At 44.3% G+C, this 15,122-nt stretch overlaps 4 protein-coding genes across 4 annotated transcripts; 3 read left to right on the top strand and 1 right to left on the bottom strand.

The window, feature by feature from the left end:
* Nucleotides 1–68: 68 nt before the first annotated feature.
* Nucleotides 69–3,353, top strand: EDB93DRAFT_1245152 (uncharacterized protein; the record flags this gene model as incomplete). The annotated part of the gene is made up of 8 exons (XM_041452284.1): nt 69–210; nt 1,912–2,212; nt 2,262–2,393; nt 2,441–2,549; nt 2,604–2,751; nt 2,815–2,933; nt 2,981–3,172; nt 3,246–3,353. The coding sequence occupies 8 exons, from the start codon at nt 69–71 to the stop codon at nt 3,351–3,353; spliced, it is 1,251 nt and encodes a 416-aa protein (XP_041313082.1).
* Nucleotides 3,354–5,713: 2,360 nt separating this feature from the next.
* EDB93DRAFT_1237512 (uncharacterized protein) lies at nt 5,714–6,685 on the top strand (the record flags this gene model as incomplete). The annotated part of the gene is made up of 3 exons (XM_041451423.1): nt 5,714–6,261; nt 6,533–6,537; nt 6,588–6,685. 3 exons carry the CDS (start codon nt 5,714–5,716, stop codon nt 6,683–6,685), a joined length of 651 nt encoding a protein of 216 aa, XP_041313081.1.
* A 715-nt stretch (nt 6,686–7,400) lies between these two features.
* On the top strand, nt 7,401–8,364 carry EDB93DRAFT_1115172 (uncharacterized protein). Its single transcript, XM_041448270.1, has 4 exons — nt 7,401–7,455; nt 7,513–7,713; nt 7,772–8,004; nt 8,079–8,364. The coding sequence occupies exons 2-3, from the start codon at nt 7,579–7,581 to the stop codon at nt 7,937–7,939; spliced, it is 303 nt and encodes a 100-aa protein (XP_041313080.1). The 5' UTR covers nt 7,401–7,455; nt 7,513–7,578; the 3' UTR covers nt 7,940–8,004; nt 8,079–8,364.
* A 4,238-nt stretch (nt 8,365–12,602) lies between these two features.
* EDB93DRAFT_1197473 (hydrophobin) lies at nt 12,603–13,594 on the bottom strand. The gene is made up of 4 exons (XM_041450905.1): nt 13,281–13,594; nt 13,025–13,229; nt 12,898–12,965; nt 12,603–12,841 (listed from the first exon to the last, which is right to left on the bottom strand). Exons 1-4 carry the CDS (start codon nt 13,405–13,407, stop codon nt 12,828–12,830), a joined length of 414 nt encoding a protein of 137 aa, XP_041313079.1. The 5' UTR covers nt 13,408–13,594; the 3' UTR covers nt 12,603–12,827.
* Nucleotides 13,595–15,122: the final 1,528 nt, after the last annotated feature.

Genomic DNA, 15,122 nt, shown 5'->3' with positions numbered 1-15,122 from the left:
AAGTGCTCTTCCTTCATAAACTAATACATGCACTCATAGCAGTGCAGCAGTCAGTGCCTTCTAGCACAATGCCTTCTCACCTGACCCCCACTCAGTCTATGCAGCCGCAGATTGACCTTCCGCCTCTGGATTATCAACCTAATCTTCCGATACACGATGCCTTTATTCTCGCTGCGGAGAAGGAGCTTATCAGCGGCGCTGTCAACAATTGTACCATGATAAAGCCCTCGTTAAGAGAGGGCTTGGTCCAAGCCGCATTAGCAAATGCAGTCCAAGACTACTTGAAAATCACTCGATCTGACCTGGCCGAGTTGGCGAAAAAAAGAAATTGAAGGTAAATTGAATATTAGATTTGGAGAACAAATCACTGTAAATTTCACAGAATTTGGTCAACATTGGGTGGAAAAAAATGCGAGATCATTGTACATGAGTCTCTCCACACCGTTTAAACTTTTAATGGGAGCTTGTAAAGAGCTGGCATTCAGCATTGTTGATTGAAGCTACAATCTTCGACCCTCACTTTGGTTGAACACACCGGAGTCAAAGTGGAAGCAAAAGCAAATCAAAAGTCTCATCAGCGATGCAACCTGGCCTCTCAATTTTTTCTTCAAGAAGGATGAAGAAACTGGTCAATGGATGGCATTTGAGCATGACGCGCTTCTAGATGTGGTTCTCGGTGTAGTGAGGAAACTCAAATATTGGCACTACATCCGTGATCTGGACAATTTTTATTGCACAGCTGCGGCTGCAATCTACTGCGTTCTAATGCAGTTTTCTTCCAGAAAATTGGACCATGAAATCGAGTTTTCAACAGACTCTTTCAAATTTATTTATGACCTGTCAAAGCAATACATCATGAACATCATCCAGAAGGACAAGAAGTTGGCAAAATGATGGTCAGATGTGAAGGCCCGCACCATGACTAGATTAGCTGACATTGTATGACTAGTGACTACTACTATGGTAGAACTGGGACTCTAAAATTGTAGGTCTACCACAATACCATACACATTGTAAGAATGTAGTGATTTGTATTGGTGTCGACGCCATGTGTGTGCTCAACGTTAACTTCAGACTTGCCCGTTTGTATATGGTGTCACGTGACCTTTGAAAAGGCAGTCCCAGGAGAGACAACAGCGGCACCAAGAAAAGACCACGAATTCATTAATTTCCTGCAAACAAAAACTGCTGTGCTAATGATATATCCTACATCCAACTGAGTCATTCATCTGTACTCCCTGCTCTCCTCCTAGCCCTGACTCCGCCTGCTTCTGGCCCGAACTCCCCGTTACAATGCTCACCAAGACACTCAGCCAGCCACCATACCACGGCCTGTCCGTCCCTTTCCTACTAGTACTACTAGTAGGCTCACATAGTCGCCCAAAGGGTGGCAGGACTCGGTTTGCAAGGTGGTGCTTGTGATGTTAGGTGAGCTCCAATTTTCACCTGAGACTGGAAAAGTTCACCGAATTAGTAGCAGAACTTGAACAGGCATCGATCCCTGGACATCGGAGAGACATCATTCTTGCTGCTACAGGATGGATATCAGAGAACCAAAAACCAACGACGAAGCCTGCAAGCACGCTAGTACCACCCATGGCAGACATCAAGTTGAAATGTGCCATGCTTCTGCAGTGTAAACCTCCATGAGTTGTTGGAGACGTATCAAGTAAGCTTTTTGCAACAGGAATATTTGAGTGTGCAGGAATTGAAGAACTTCTAGGCTGCAACACATTCTCGTGCAGATCTAAGTCATTCACTATATTTTTCGGTCCCTCCAGCATTTTAGCACCCTTTGCTATCGCACTCATGCTAACGTTAATGCCCAAAATAGGGTATCTTTCAAGCGACATATATTATACTGACATTTTTGGCTTCCTCTTTTGGTACTCGCTTACACACCCTGACCAGCATATAAGACGCAAGCTGGTCAGCTTTTAGAACCCTCATCTTGCACCCTCTCCTCTGAGTTGCCCATTCCACCGTTTTCTCCCTTCCCGTCTTTCCCTGTCTCTATGTCCAATGCCGAGCACAGTGCATCACCCGTCGATGAACTACCTAACTCGGTGGGCTCGGGCAGTGTTGAGCACCAGCAGGCTGAGGCCAGCGATGATCAAGCGGTAATATCTGCACAGGCTCGACAAAGACAGAGGATCACACAGCTGGAGGAGAAGCTATTGGCTCTCAAATCAGGGCGCACCGCTAAAGAAAGGTATGACCCCCGTTACAGTTGTTGAGTTTTGTTTCTCACTGTAGTGTAGGCAGACTAACTATTACGTGGCTCAAGGAAGAGCAATCAGATGTATTGTTACTCTGTTCGATAGCCTTGAGGATCTAGTTGCTGAAACCGACCAGAGGTATGACATTGAAGAGGATGCAGAAACTACCACTGAGTAAGTCTTTCCCTGGGTGTGTGAGTGTTACTCATTGTTTTATATAGTCAAGATCGGTTGCAGATAGGCTACATTATGTTCATGAATACCATGCGGTGGTTCTTCAAGAAGGCCACGGAGCAGGAGTACAAAGAATATGTGCAAATATTAAAAATGGTACATTTTCATTATGTCAATGATCATCTTACTTTTACTGAACTGTGTTTTCAGCTTTGGAAAGGGGCTGACGCTGCTCGAGGGGACGATACCTCCAAACTGAAGGTTCTTGTTTCCGAGTGGGTTAACTGTGAATTCAAGCCCGATCCTCTGGTCAATCCAGACGACAAGCATTCACGTGGGTTTACTAATGATGCGTGTGGTAGGCTACTTTGTCCTTCGGAACTTGATTGGAACAATCCAACATAAAAGGTGGGCATTCAAGATCGTGCAGATGGCCATATCGTAACCGACCTCTCTTTTCCAGCATTTGTATATGAAAAATACACTGCAAAACCTGACGATCTGGAGGAGGGGCTATTCAAGGGAAAAATCCTTCTTCAGGTATGTGGCCCAGCAATAGCCCAGAATTGATCTCAGTTGTTTTCCAGGCATACAAAGCAGTATTTACATCACCTTCCTCAGCTAAAGATGTCGATGGCAATGGCAATGGGGTTGACATCATTCAAAACAATCGACACGCTAGGAAATCCTTCAATGGACTCAAGGTCAAGAAGCATGTAGCACAGATCATCAAGATGGAGAAAGTCACCCCTCGGTCAATTGCATACATAATTTGCCAAGTAAGTCATATCATCGGTCATATTGATAGTATTTAACAATCAAGCTGACAGGTCCGATTTGCGCTCTCTTCAGTCACTTCCTGGTGATCCGTTGATGGAGACTTTGACTATGTCCAATTTTGGCGGACCATTGTTGATTTCTTCGAAAGGGCTCCCGGTCGAGAAGCTCAGCGCCACGTAGATAGGCTTCTGGAGTGGTGGACTAGGTGCATTTTTGACTGTCCCAGCAAGCCTTAATTAAACTCGCCGTTTAGAAAGGTTTTTGGAAGGAGTCACTGTGATGACCTCAGCCAAACAGTAAAGGACAATATGTCTGTAAACGCTCTTGCAAGGCAAAGGGCAGCACGTGATGATGCTGCTTTCGACTTGCCGTAGGACTTGAACGTAGTACTTGTGTCACAAGTACCTTTAACAAATCATTATTCTTTCTTGAATCTTCCTAAGTGCCAATACACAGCGCCTAAGTCAAACCCTAACCCTACCCCAAAAGCGTCTACTAGTTCAGAGATTCCTTTAGCACCCACAACACGTGTCTTCGATTTGACTGATGAAGAAGACGAGTTCTTTGATTGTGAATAGATTAGATTAGATACGATAAGATAAGATATGGTCACGTGATACTTCTTTAATATTCTACGACATTCTATGGTATGATTCCCTTTCTATTTTATGATTGGCTAGTAGTTGTAACTCAGTTTCAATCTCTGTTTCAATAGTTGTATATAGGTAGCACGTCTTGGTCGATAGTTCTTTAGTTCAAACCTCTTGTATCTACACTGTAGCAATCCAAGACATCCCTGCTCATTATCCTTTGTTGTGATTATCCTTGTTTGAGTCCTAGTCTCTGCCCAAGCGTTAATTCATTATTTGGGTTGTGACAACTTGACTGTCATTATTTATAGCAAGTGATCTGTAGCACACTTTATATTCATAATTTTGACCTAATGCCATATATTTGAAATCTGCTTTGTGTGATAAGGATATTACATCTGCAACAAATCTTTTTTGAATGAATGATTTTAAACTACAACTTTTTGAGACTAGTGTGAGTGGGCCATCACTAATGTATGAGGGGGCCAAACAGTAAGTTCCTTGTTGGACAGAAGAGCTACCTCGCCAAGATCTTAAATACACACATACAAAATCGCCCTTTGGAGCACACAAATACAAAATTGCTGTGATGTATGACGCCACATGCATTATCTGCCGCTCATTAAATGCTTGCAGTTCAATATGCGAGTCATGAATCACTATCCTTATGTTTGATACCCTGAGTCAATGGAACATACAATGAGCTTTGTCTTGTCCGTATTTTCTAGTTTTGTAATAATAAGCCGTCACAAATGGATGTCGGCACCAAATGGTAAAATAGTTGTTGGGTGAACAAACTGTATAGCTGAGATCTCAAAGGCACACATACAAAATCTCTCCCTTTGGAGCACCTCAATACGGGATCGTGATGATGTGTGACACTATGTGCATTATCTTCCGGTCATTGAATCCTTGCAGTTCAAGGTGCAAAAGATGAATCACTTCCCTTATGCTCCACACCCTGAGTCCATGAAGTAGAGGATGCGCTTTGTCTTCTCCATGTTTTTTTTAGTTTCATGATAATACGCTGTCACACATTAATGTTGGTGCCAATCAGTAAGGAAGTCTTTGAATGGACAAATTGTATAACTGAGACTAGACATTCGAGGGCAGAATATGACTTGACTGTTGCTCGCTTGTCAACATGCTCCAGTAGCTGTGCCAATGTAATGTTTCTTCCCGCAGATTTTGAAGTGCAATATATAATATGATCATTGCATACTTACAGAAGGCTGAATGGCAACTTGAAGTATAATATAGGTTGACTGTCATTTGCTCGCTGAAAACCTGAACACATCTTCGCACTGTCAAGATTTCAAATAGCACACATTTTGTTTGTCACTTGCTTTGGTGAGCACGTAGTTGTTCTCTGGAAGATGCCAGCACTTGGGACCACCCTGGATGTTGACCAGTAATTGATGAATATCCCTGTATTTTGAACAAGTGGTATCAATGTAGAAGTAGAGTAAACATTTCTGTGATTCGCTCCATGAACATACCTCGGCTACTATGCAAACATGATGTTTCTTTGTACAGATAGCCAACCGCATCACACAAGACAATTGTTAGACAACTGATCAAGATGGCATTGATTTTTTGAGAGCGACAAAAGTGGTATCATTGTTACTTGCTTATAACTAGTTTGTTCTCTGGAAAAATTCCAGGTTTTGTGCTTGATGTTGACATTTTGGACTTTGCTTCCTACATGGCTATTATAATTCATCCAGTTTAAGTATCTGAGTTTGCTCTATCTTTCCCTGAGGCTTGATTTTGAGGGGTGCGGGGGTCTTTTACTGATCACAGACTTGTGCGGAGAAATAAGGAACTCTTTGTGCCTCTATAAGGTCAAACATGCCATTGTAACGATCGGTAGCAGAATTATGCAGATGCTTGTGATTGTGTACTATATATTGATATATATGACATTCTAATTTGTCCCTCGGTTCACTGATGGGACCAGCCGAGATTGATGCTCGATGTCGAAGACTTCCTCCAAACCATCATGTCCGTCTATTTATGAAAGGTATCACTAGTCTATCTCGTCTTAGTGGTACAGAACACGCTCAGATATGCCATTTTCTCCTTGGTCTAATTATTGACATCCAACTTCCTGGCAATCTGGATTCAGCTTGTCTTTTGCGAGCTGTTCGTGGTCTCCTGGATTTTCTGTACCTGGCACAGTATCCATGTCACAGTTCCGAGACCTTATCTCTCCTCAATGAAGCTCTCTCCCTCTTTCATGACAACAAGCAAATATTCATCAACCTCGGTATTCGGAATAATTTCAATCTTCCTAAACTTCACGCAACTCAACACTATGCATCAATGATTCAGTTATATGGCACCACAGATAACTACAACTCAGAGTATACTGAACACCTTCATATTGACTTAGCAAAAGATGCCTACCACGCCACAAACCACAAGGATGAGTTTGTGCAGATGACTCAGTGGCTCGAGCGCAAGGAAAAGCTTGTGCACCATGATAAACTCATTCAGTGGCGACTCAACACTAATCCCTTCACCAACCATCCTCAGCCACCTGACTTATCTTTTCGCTGCACACAAACCTTAACGAAGCACCCAAATGTAAAAGCAGTGCCGATCCAAAGATTAATATCAGACTATGGAGCCATCTACTTTCGTGAAGTGCTCGCTCGGTATATTGCACAGCAAAATCATATCAATGAGACGCTCTCCCGTCGACGTCCTGAAGACCTCGCTGCTAATATTGTTCTGCTGTTTCATTCTGTGGCTGTCCACCACAAGATCAAGTGGGTTTCCATCGATGCTTGAGGGCATGGTGATCCATGTGTCACTGTAGATAGTGTCCATGCTAAACCTGCGCATTTCGATACTGCACTTATCAATGATGGTACTGGTGATTCTGTGGGTATCGAAGGTGAGCTCAATATTGTCTGAGTCTTACTAGTTGGAATGGGTCGTCCTTACTTATACAATAAATTTTCAGGCTACTGTGTTGGTCAAATTCGCACCATTTTTTCAATTCGAGAACAAGATATGCAGTTAATGTTCCCTCCAACACACCAACCTCCAAAACACCTCGCTTACATTGAATGGTTCACCCCGTTTTCTTCAATACCAGACTCACGCCATGGTATGTACAAAATTTCTTGTTTGCTTCGTTCAGGCAAGATAATCGCTAGTATAATCCCTGTTTCGAACATCACTCGCAGTGTACACCTTCTACCGAAGTTTGGACCAGTTGCGCCTCGTCACTGGACAAGCAACACTGTCCTCGAAGAATGTATTACATTTTTTGTTAATTGTTATATAGATAGATATAGTTTTGCGGCCCTTAGATAGTACTTGGTAATCTCGCATAATAATTCTAAAATTATGAACCATTAGCAGATTTATGTCTATCTAGCTCTAAAGTGTAGTAGTTTATCTGCCTTATCAAAAATTTCTTTAATTCTTCCTAAGTTTGCGCGGGAGGTTTTCCCTGATGTAAGTGAACTCGTGACTTACTGATGGGCTTACTAACATCAGATTCGACATTTACATAAACAGAAATCCGACCAAGTCTTTGCGAGCTGTCATTAACTGGCTTCGATTTCCAGCGTAATATCTCACTCTACGCAAGATTGCCAACAGACTCACTTTATGAAGTAGGTTTATGTGGCGATCTGCTGGCATGGCAGACACCATCTGCTCGATATGAATTTCAGGTGGATAAATTCTCGCTATATTTAAATGAAGAAGAATACTTGACACATCAAAACAAGGCGATTTCCTACCATCAACACCGTCCTGCAGAGATTTATTTGATCTCATACCACATCCTCGAAAAAATGCTTCTCTCCTTTGTCCTCGCCGCTGTCGTTGCTTTCACAGCATCAATGTCTGCCAATGGGGCTGAAGATGGCTGTCCTTTTTTTTGCCAACATTCTAGACAATGCAAAGGGTGCGGAGATCAGGCACATTGTGTGAGTGACTCGGTGGTCTGTATCCTAGATCTAACCACATGACTTACCGGCATGGTAGCTTCTTTTTTTGTGCGCCTCATGGACAGGTTGTCGAGCGGCCTTCCATCTTATCAAGTGGCCTCTGTTCGGTTTTGAAAGAGCGGGATTCCCTGTGACCCCATACTTATTTCAAGACAGCTATGATTATCTACAAATCGATAGGCCAGAATTTCAAAAATCCACTTAGCCGCTTGTGTTAGACGTTTGTCGTTGGAGCGAGACCAAACAGAAGCGCTCATGCTAGCTACCTTTGTAAGTCATATCACAACTTGTGGAGTATTAATACAACGACTGCCGACCGTCATCACCATGCACGGAATCCGCAGACATATATCAGATACTGCGAAACGGCAAGAAATCGTCATATTCGCATGCAGTGGAACCTAGAAGGCCCTAGCACAACCACGACTTACCTTTTGACAACATTGTAGTGCCTCGCACGTCGAGGGCTTCTCTGCTTAACAATGAAGGCCACCTACAGTTGATAATAGTAACGTAGTATAGTACTATCATCACCATGTGCAGCTGGTCATAGTAGATCAATGCGCGACGCACAATAATGTGGTTCTAGGGCGTTAGTTAAAAAGTCGTTAACGCCGTGGTTAGTTTTTAGCGGAGCCTTAGCTACTAGCATTATGAAGCGCTTCTGCTACTGTCACTCCAACAATAAACAAAGCCACTAAATGGATTTTTGGAATTATGGCCTATCGTTTTTTCAGATAGCTGTAAAGCATCATGATTGACTTGGAGGCACATGTACAGCACGGTACGAATGGGTGAAAATATTTGTCAATTAACGGTCGTGTTTTCGAGAAATAACCATAAGATAAACGGCGTGCAACTACTATTCCATGTTTTGTCCAAGCAAACACGTCGTAAACTGTGATAAAGTGTTCACGCCGTACACACGGGAGTTTGAATATACTCAGGATTCAGACGAGATAACTAAGTCTATTCGGTGGGGTAAAGATCGAATGTAATACTACAAGTACTAAGGAGGCTGCTTATATACTGTAGGTGAAGAATTATATAGAAGGACATGGAAATACTAAAGGTAGGAGCCAACGGCCGGTGAATATTGGTTGCCATCATCCAAGTAGTAGATGACGGCTTTTATCGAGTATTACATACGCCCTCCAGGCCAACAGGTCTTTCAAGAAACGGGAAAAAAACCTCTTGACAAGTGAGCTACACATCAAACATCAAAAAAAAATTGACAGAGGGCGCCAGTGATGTGTGTGCACGTAATTTACACTGTGGAGCGCGCACATGGCGTCGACACCATATTGCCGATCGCTCCGTTCTTATAATATGTAGATATGTAGATGTGGATACGTGCTGTAAACTTTGTACATGAGAGTCTTTTTTGCTTCATGTAGATGGCAGATATGCTTGATGGAATGCCCGCGTCGACGGAGAACAGGGATTCGAGCTTTTAAATCATTTGAAACAGTGCGTGGTGGCATTGGACAACACTGTGAGACTCGATCAAGGGCTGCGCAGTGCGAATCTCTCACTCATGTGCTTACAGGTCCTTGTCCGGCCGTTTCCGATGCGCAAGTTGATTCCTTGAGCTGTCATTAATTGGCTTCGATTTGCAAGGTGATATCTCACTCTACGCAAGATTGCCAACAGACTCGCTTCATAGGGTAGGTTATATGTGGCGATCTGCTGGCATTGCAGACACTATCTGCTCGATATGAATTTCAGGTGGACAAATTCTCACTATATTTCAATGAAGAAGAATACTCGACACATTAAAATAAGGCGATTTCCTACCATCAACAACATTGAAATTTATTTGATTTCATACCACATCCTCAAAAAATGCGTCTCTCCTTTGTCCTCGCCGCTGTTATTGCTTTGACAGCATCAATGTCTGCCAATGGGGCTGAAAGTGAATGTCCCTTTTTTTGCAGACATACTAGGGAATGCAAAGAATGCGAATTTGCGAAACAGTGTGTGAGTGGTCTGTATCCTAGATCTGTCCACATGACTTACCGGCATGGTAGATCATTTTTGTATGCGACAGTTGGTGACCGGGTAGCTGGATGATATCAAAATCATACGAAGCCGGTTCTCTATGGGCTTGCTTAGTGAACTACAATGGAGACGGGGCAGGACGGGATGCTTACTATAAATAATCTAGTGAGCGTGATATGAACAGATTGTCAAGCGACCTTCCATCTTATCAAGTGGCCTCTGTTCTGTTTTGAAAGAGCGGGATTCCCTATGACCTAGTACTTATTTCAAGTCACAAAACGATAGGCCCGGTCATCACCATGCACGGAATCCGTCGACATATATGAGATGCTGCGAAATGGCAAGAAATTGCCATGTCCACACGCAGTGTAAGATTCTAGAAGGCCCTAGCACAACCACGACTTACCGTTTGACAACATTGTAGACTTGTAGTGCCTCTCTCGGCGAGGACTTCACTGCTTGACAATGAAGGCCACCTATAGTTAATAATAGTAGCGTAGTATGTACTATCATCATCATGTGCAGCCGGTCGTAGATCAGTACGCGGCGCACAATGGGATTCTAAGGGGTTAGTTAAAAACTCGTCGTTAACTCCGTGGTTAGTTTTTAGCGGAGCCTTAGATACTAGCATTATGAAGCGCGCCTCTGTTGGCGTCACTCCAACAATAAACAAAAGCCGCCAAGTGGATTTTTGAAATTATGGCCTATCGTTTTGCGGATAGCCGTAAAGCATCGACTCGGAGGCACAGCACGGTACGAATGGGTAAATTGGACTTACATACAAAGACCTAGCTGCATAAGCAGCAATTCATACGAGGTGCGCGCACCATGCACGGTAGTGTGCATAAAATGTTCTATTTGTGTTCCTATCGTCTCCTTCCAACATTGCTGAGCATGATGCAAAGGAATACGTACTAAGAATTGTACAACCTGGGCGTAGCTATTTTGACGCGGCGTGACGACGCCTCAGTGCAACCGTCTCTTAAGTCATGCTGCACGGGTTCACGACCATTTCTTTGTTATCTTATTCATCACATAGGAACACAAACCACTAACCAATATTGATTGTTTTCTTTTCCTTCCCACTTGGATCCTCTGCAAAGCACGTCGACATTTTACAAGCGTTGTTTAGTTTCGCAATTTATCGTCGCGGAGCTCATAGTGCCAAACAGCCGACAATCCTCCTCGTCTAAGTGTGAACAAGTGCACAGTTGTCTTACTAGTATGATAGACATACCAAACTGGCCCAAAACGCGTACAACACATGTGGTTACCGACCTTCTCAAACAACACCAGTAGTACCATCTCCGTCATACGATTCAAGTTTCATCCATGGTTCGCATCAGCGATCCCAGCTTATCCTGCCAGTGCTCCCTGTGGAGCGTACTTTTTGCTGCTGGCGCGTTTCCTAGCTTGCAGTGCAGGTGCAACTAATAATTTCGTCCTTGACAGATAAAAGCTGACTAGCAGCGAAAGCCTCAAGCTTAAAAGCCATGCGTGCATGAAAGGAGGAACTTTGTTTTGCCAATACGACGGGGGCCATACGCGTCCAAACTAGACCAAGGGCAACGGCACGGACTCGGCATCTTTTCTATTTAGATTTCAAGCTCCGGCCTAGAATGAACTCAGCTTGACGTCTCGGACACTGTTTTGCTTTTGACAGCGCCGTGGGAGTCCGTACGTTGAAGAAATCAGCTGGACGAAATCAACCGCGAATCACCTTCGTCATATGTACTGAGCGCTTGCAGGGTACAAAGGCACGCAATATTTTGGTGTTGATACATGGGGCAACGTACAGCCATCTACAAGGCACAAAGGCACGCGATCTTTTGGTGTTGATATCATCGTATGTGCATGGGGCAACGGCCGCAACGGGATAACGGATGTTCATCACGGTTTGTCTATAACGGGAGACTAGTTGATCAGACCTGGGCCTGCAGGGCCGTAGCCAACTCATCACCGAGGGATCGGTCGTTGAGCTGTTCCGGGCTAAACTGTTCGATCCGGTTGTTCTGGCGATACATAGTGAGTACGATATCCAACGGAATGACTGAGCAACGATGAAAGTTTAATGTGGCGGCCTCACTGTTAGTGCAACCAATAGCGAGGAAAGCCTGGACATTATTGATATCAATACAACCGGCGATGGCGTCCTTGTTTCGGGTATGACAACCCGAACCTATCCTACTGACCGAGGATTCTCAGATTTGAACCACGCGGCTGGCCTCCTGGCAGAGTAGCACGCTGTCAGTGGCGATTTAGACAGGGTTCTTCTTGAGTCCTTAATGTGGGCTGCGCGTCATGATTGTTCTCATGAATATGCACAACTGTTGGGTAAACTCAATGTCCTTGCATTACAGAAATCTAGGCCGCCTTAGCAATGGTATATTGCTTAATATGTTGAGTCATCCAACTATTTATATCAATATTGTCAGTACATGTATCACTCTATCATTTCCCACTCAACAAGATTTTCCATCAGGTCAGCCCTGCAGACTTCTTCTCGTCGGCGATCATCATCATATCTGAATAATCTGAATAATAGATGAGATACGTGGCTAATTAAACTGGATGGGTTGGAAGCATGGCGTACCGCATGGACCCCTCTAGGTGTGACTCGGTGGATCTTGCTCATGCACGCCATGAGAATACTAGCGAGTCTCATCAAGTACTGTTCGGATCGGCGACACGCAGGACATGGATAATCCGTGATATTGTTACAACGCTTCGGGAATTAGAATGATCGACTCGCAATTTCTGGTGACATTTTAACTGGCACCTGTCAGAACCGTGGATTCACGATCGCCGTTAATCAGTATAATGGCGGAAGAAATAATAATATTTTCAGTGTCCTTTACCACACCAGCTAGCCTGTCTGATCCTAGTCATTTGTCCCAGTCCATTACAGGAAAAGCATAGCCATAAGCGACTTGCACCAGGTAACAAAAACGCAACAAAACAATAACGTAGGCTATGCCTGATGAAGATGAAAAAGTCCAAAGCCGCGGAAAAGCGACTTCTATGCATATCAAACGGAAAAAAGAGCGGAACGTGTGCAGGCATGGAGCCAAACACCAAGCGAGGTGATTGTTTCACCAGATATTGACTGATTGTTGCGGAAGTAAGCGCGTGCATATCAAGAGCATCAGGGAACAAACGTACTGGGCGAGCAACCGATATTGACGAGGCCATTGTAAGTGTTGTCCTCGCAGCAAACAGGTTGCTGGCCGCTGGCGGTTACCAAAAATGTTAATTCTAGCACAATGAAACTTGTATCGCAAAAACTCACCACTTAGCGCCACCGCCCCCAATAACGTTGAGGGGGGAGCAGTTCTGACCACAAAAAGTATCAACAGGTACTTCAATTCTCATAACAGAGAGCAACTCGTCGAGCGTGCTGCCATGGCCAGACTGCGTAATAGAATCGCAACACTGGATAGAGCCAGTGTTGCACTGGCCGCCGCCAGTCCCCGAGGGGGCAGTGCGCTTGGCGCCTTCAAGAATAATCAGAACGCGTCAAACCACATAGAAAGTAATGTACTTACGCTCAACGGGCGTGGCGCGACGAGCGGGAGCCATAGGGGGTAGACCGCGCAACATTCTCTCGGCATTGGTCTCCGCGCTTACGACAGTAACGGCCACGGCGAAAGCAAGGACAGACGCGAACCTCATTATATTCTGTGTCTTTGAGAAAGGAGGGATCTACACAAGACAAAGGAACTTAAAGAAAGTTGAGGAAGGACAGGACGGTTTGAGAATAAGAGAGTTTTATAGGGATTCAACTTGAAAGTCGAGTTACATTATGTATGAAAAGAAGCATCGGTTACCGAATTCAGCACTATCCAGATTTGAAACTCCGATCACCTCTCTAGGACAACCTCCAGGGCTCCCGAGTAAATATATATTTAAAATCAATTTTTATTTGAATAATTTACATGGACCCGATCTATCTCCTTTCAATTATTTCGAGGAATTTTGACATCATGCCGTAAAGAGCCAGCTCAGATCCTTCGTGCTCAAATGGTGCCCATGCAGGGAATCAAGGGACATGTCTGTCTGATGCTCAAATAGAACCCTGCCAGCGATAAAGTCTGTGGCGCACTTACACCGAGGGGGGGTTGGCAGCTATTCGGTGATCTATTCTTGTAAACTGTTATGACTTCTGCATGCCACACGTTGCTGATCTGGTCAGGTCGATCTGATTCGAGCTTGTCGTATGATTCATGAGGTGGGTTGTCAAGAGCGGACCTTCAAAGCTTCACATCGCCCACAGGATTCCAGGTCTCCGTCCATGTCGCAGTACTGGGGACCTTACAGGTTACTGCTTTCCTTGACAATAGATTCATCATCAATCACTAAGCAGGTTCTGAGTACCTTGACCTGCTGCATTCATGGTTTTTGGCACTTGACGTAACATCATTGTCAATATAAGCACGAAACAGACGCTTATTTACCTATACTAGGGGGTGACAAAGCCCCGTAGTAAACGAGATGAGCGGGCATGCAAGGCACATACCTTGAAGACGCGAAATCTTATCTATCCTATAATTGGTCCCGCACGATGTTCATTGGCGTCTCTTGGTTTGCCAGCCAAGTTGGTTTCCTGTGCATGCTCAATTTCAAAGATCACAGTCCACCGACTGATTTTTCCCTTGAGGGACCTATACGAGACATGAAAGCCGCAACTAACAGGTAAACATCGACAGTTCGTCTACGTACTAGCTGCTTCCTTGCACCAAAATGGTAAGATGACACTCAGGTCACAGGGCGATTCAACGAGGTTGGCGGGCAAAATAAAAGAAGTCGAAATTGGAAGAAATCGCACATGATGTTTCTTCGATAAAGCGCCGCGGCTTAAGCGCTTAAGATTTGACGCTGATTCCACACGCAGATTACACCGATCGAAGGTCGGCGCTATCCCACTGGTTGACGAATGATGCACTAAATTACGCCCATCGTTTTGAGGGCCTCAGTGACTGTGTTATCCCGTTAATACCTTTGCCAGTCGACACGAGGGAAAATGTACCTCAAACAAGTGTTGCATACCTGCGAACATGCCCTCATGGGCCACTCTCTTGCCTTCACGAAGACTTCTACGGGTAGTTGCGAGCCTGTGTATCTTTTGGCTAATATGAAATGGGCCAACAAGCGAGTACGCCCTTACGTCGATTGCAGTGACGTGATGTTGTTCGGTTGCCGCGAAAGACTTTGACAGCAGTCCTCGAGGACGGTGTTATCTCATTAATTCACTTTCCTATATGAAAACGGGCAAGCAATTCCAGACCCCAGATTACGCACCCTCAAAATTGACTGTAGGTTAGTCTCTTCGCTGGGCAATGAAACATCCCTACAAGTACAAGCAATGTGGTCATGAAAGCGCGATTGTG

Source organism: Suillus bovinus (assembly GCF_016758785.1).
Source record: "Suillus bovinus strain UH-Sbo-P2 chromosome Unknown EDB93scaffold_2, whole genome shotgun sequence".
Taxonomy (NCBI): domain Eukaryota; kingdom Fungi; phylum Basidiomycota; class Agaricomycetes; order Boletales; family Suillaceae; genus Suillus; species Suillus bovinus.
This window is presented reverse-complemented; position numbering and strand designations above follow the sequence as displayed.

Excerpts from the sequence above, each read along its gene's own strand:
- EDB93DRAFT_1115172 (XM_041448270.1), top strand. The coding sequence starts at position 7,579 with ATGCTTCTCTCCTTTGTCCTCGCCGCTGTCGTTGCTTTCACAGCATCA. Across the intron at positions 7,714-7,771 it reads GCGGAGATCAGGCACATTGT|CTTCTTTTTTTGTGCGCCTC; the intron begins GTGAGTGACTCG and ends CCGGCATGGTAG.
- EDB93DRAFT_1197473 (XM_041450905.1), bottom strand. The coding sequence starts at position 13,407 with ATGAGGTTCGCGTCTGTCCTTGCTTTCGCCGTGGCCGTTACTGTCGTA. Across the intron at positions 13,230-13,280 it reads TCGCGCCACGCCCGTTGAGC|GCGCCAAGCGCACTGCCCCC; the intron begins GTAAGTACATTA and ends TTATTCTTGAAG. Across the intron at positions 12,966-13,024 it reads GGGGGCGGTGGCGCTAAGTG|CGGCCAGCAACCTGTTTGCT; the intron begins GTGAGTTTTTGC and ends GGTAACCGCCAG.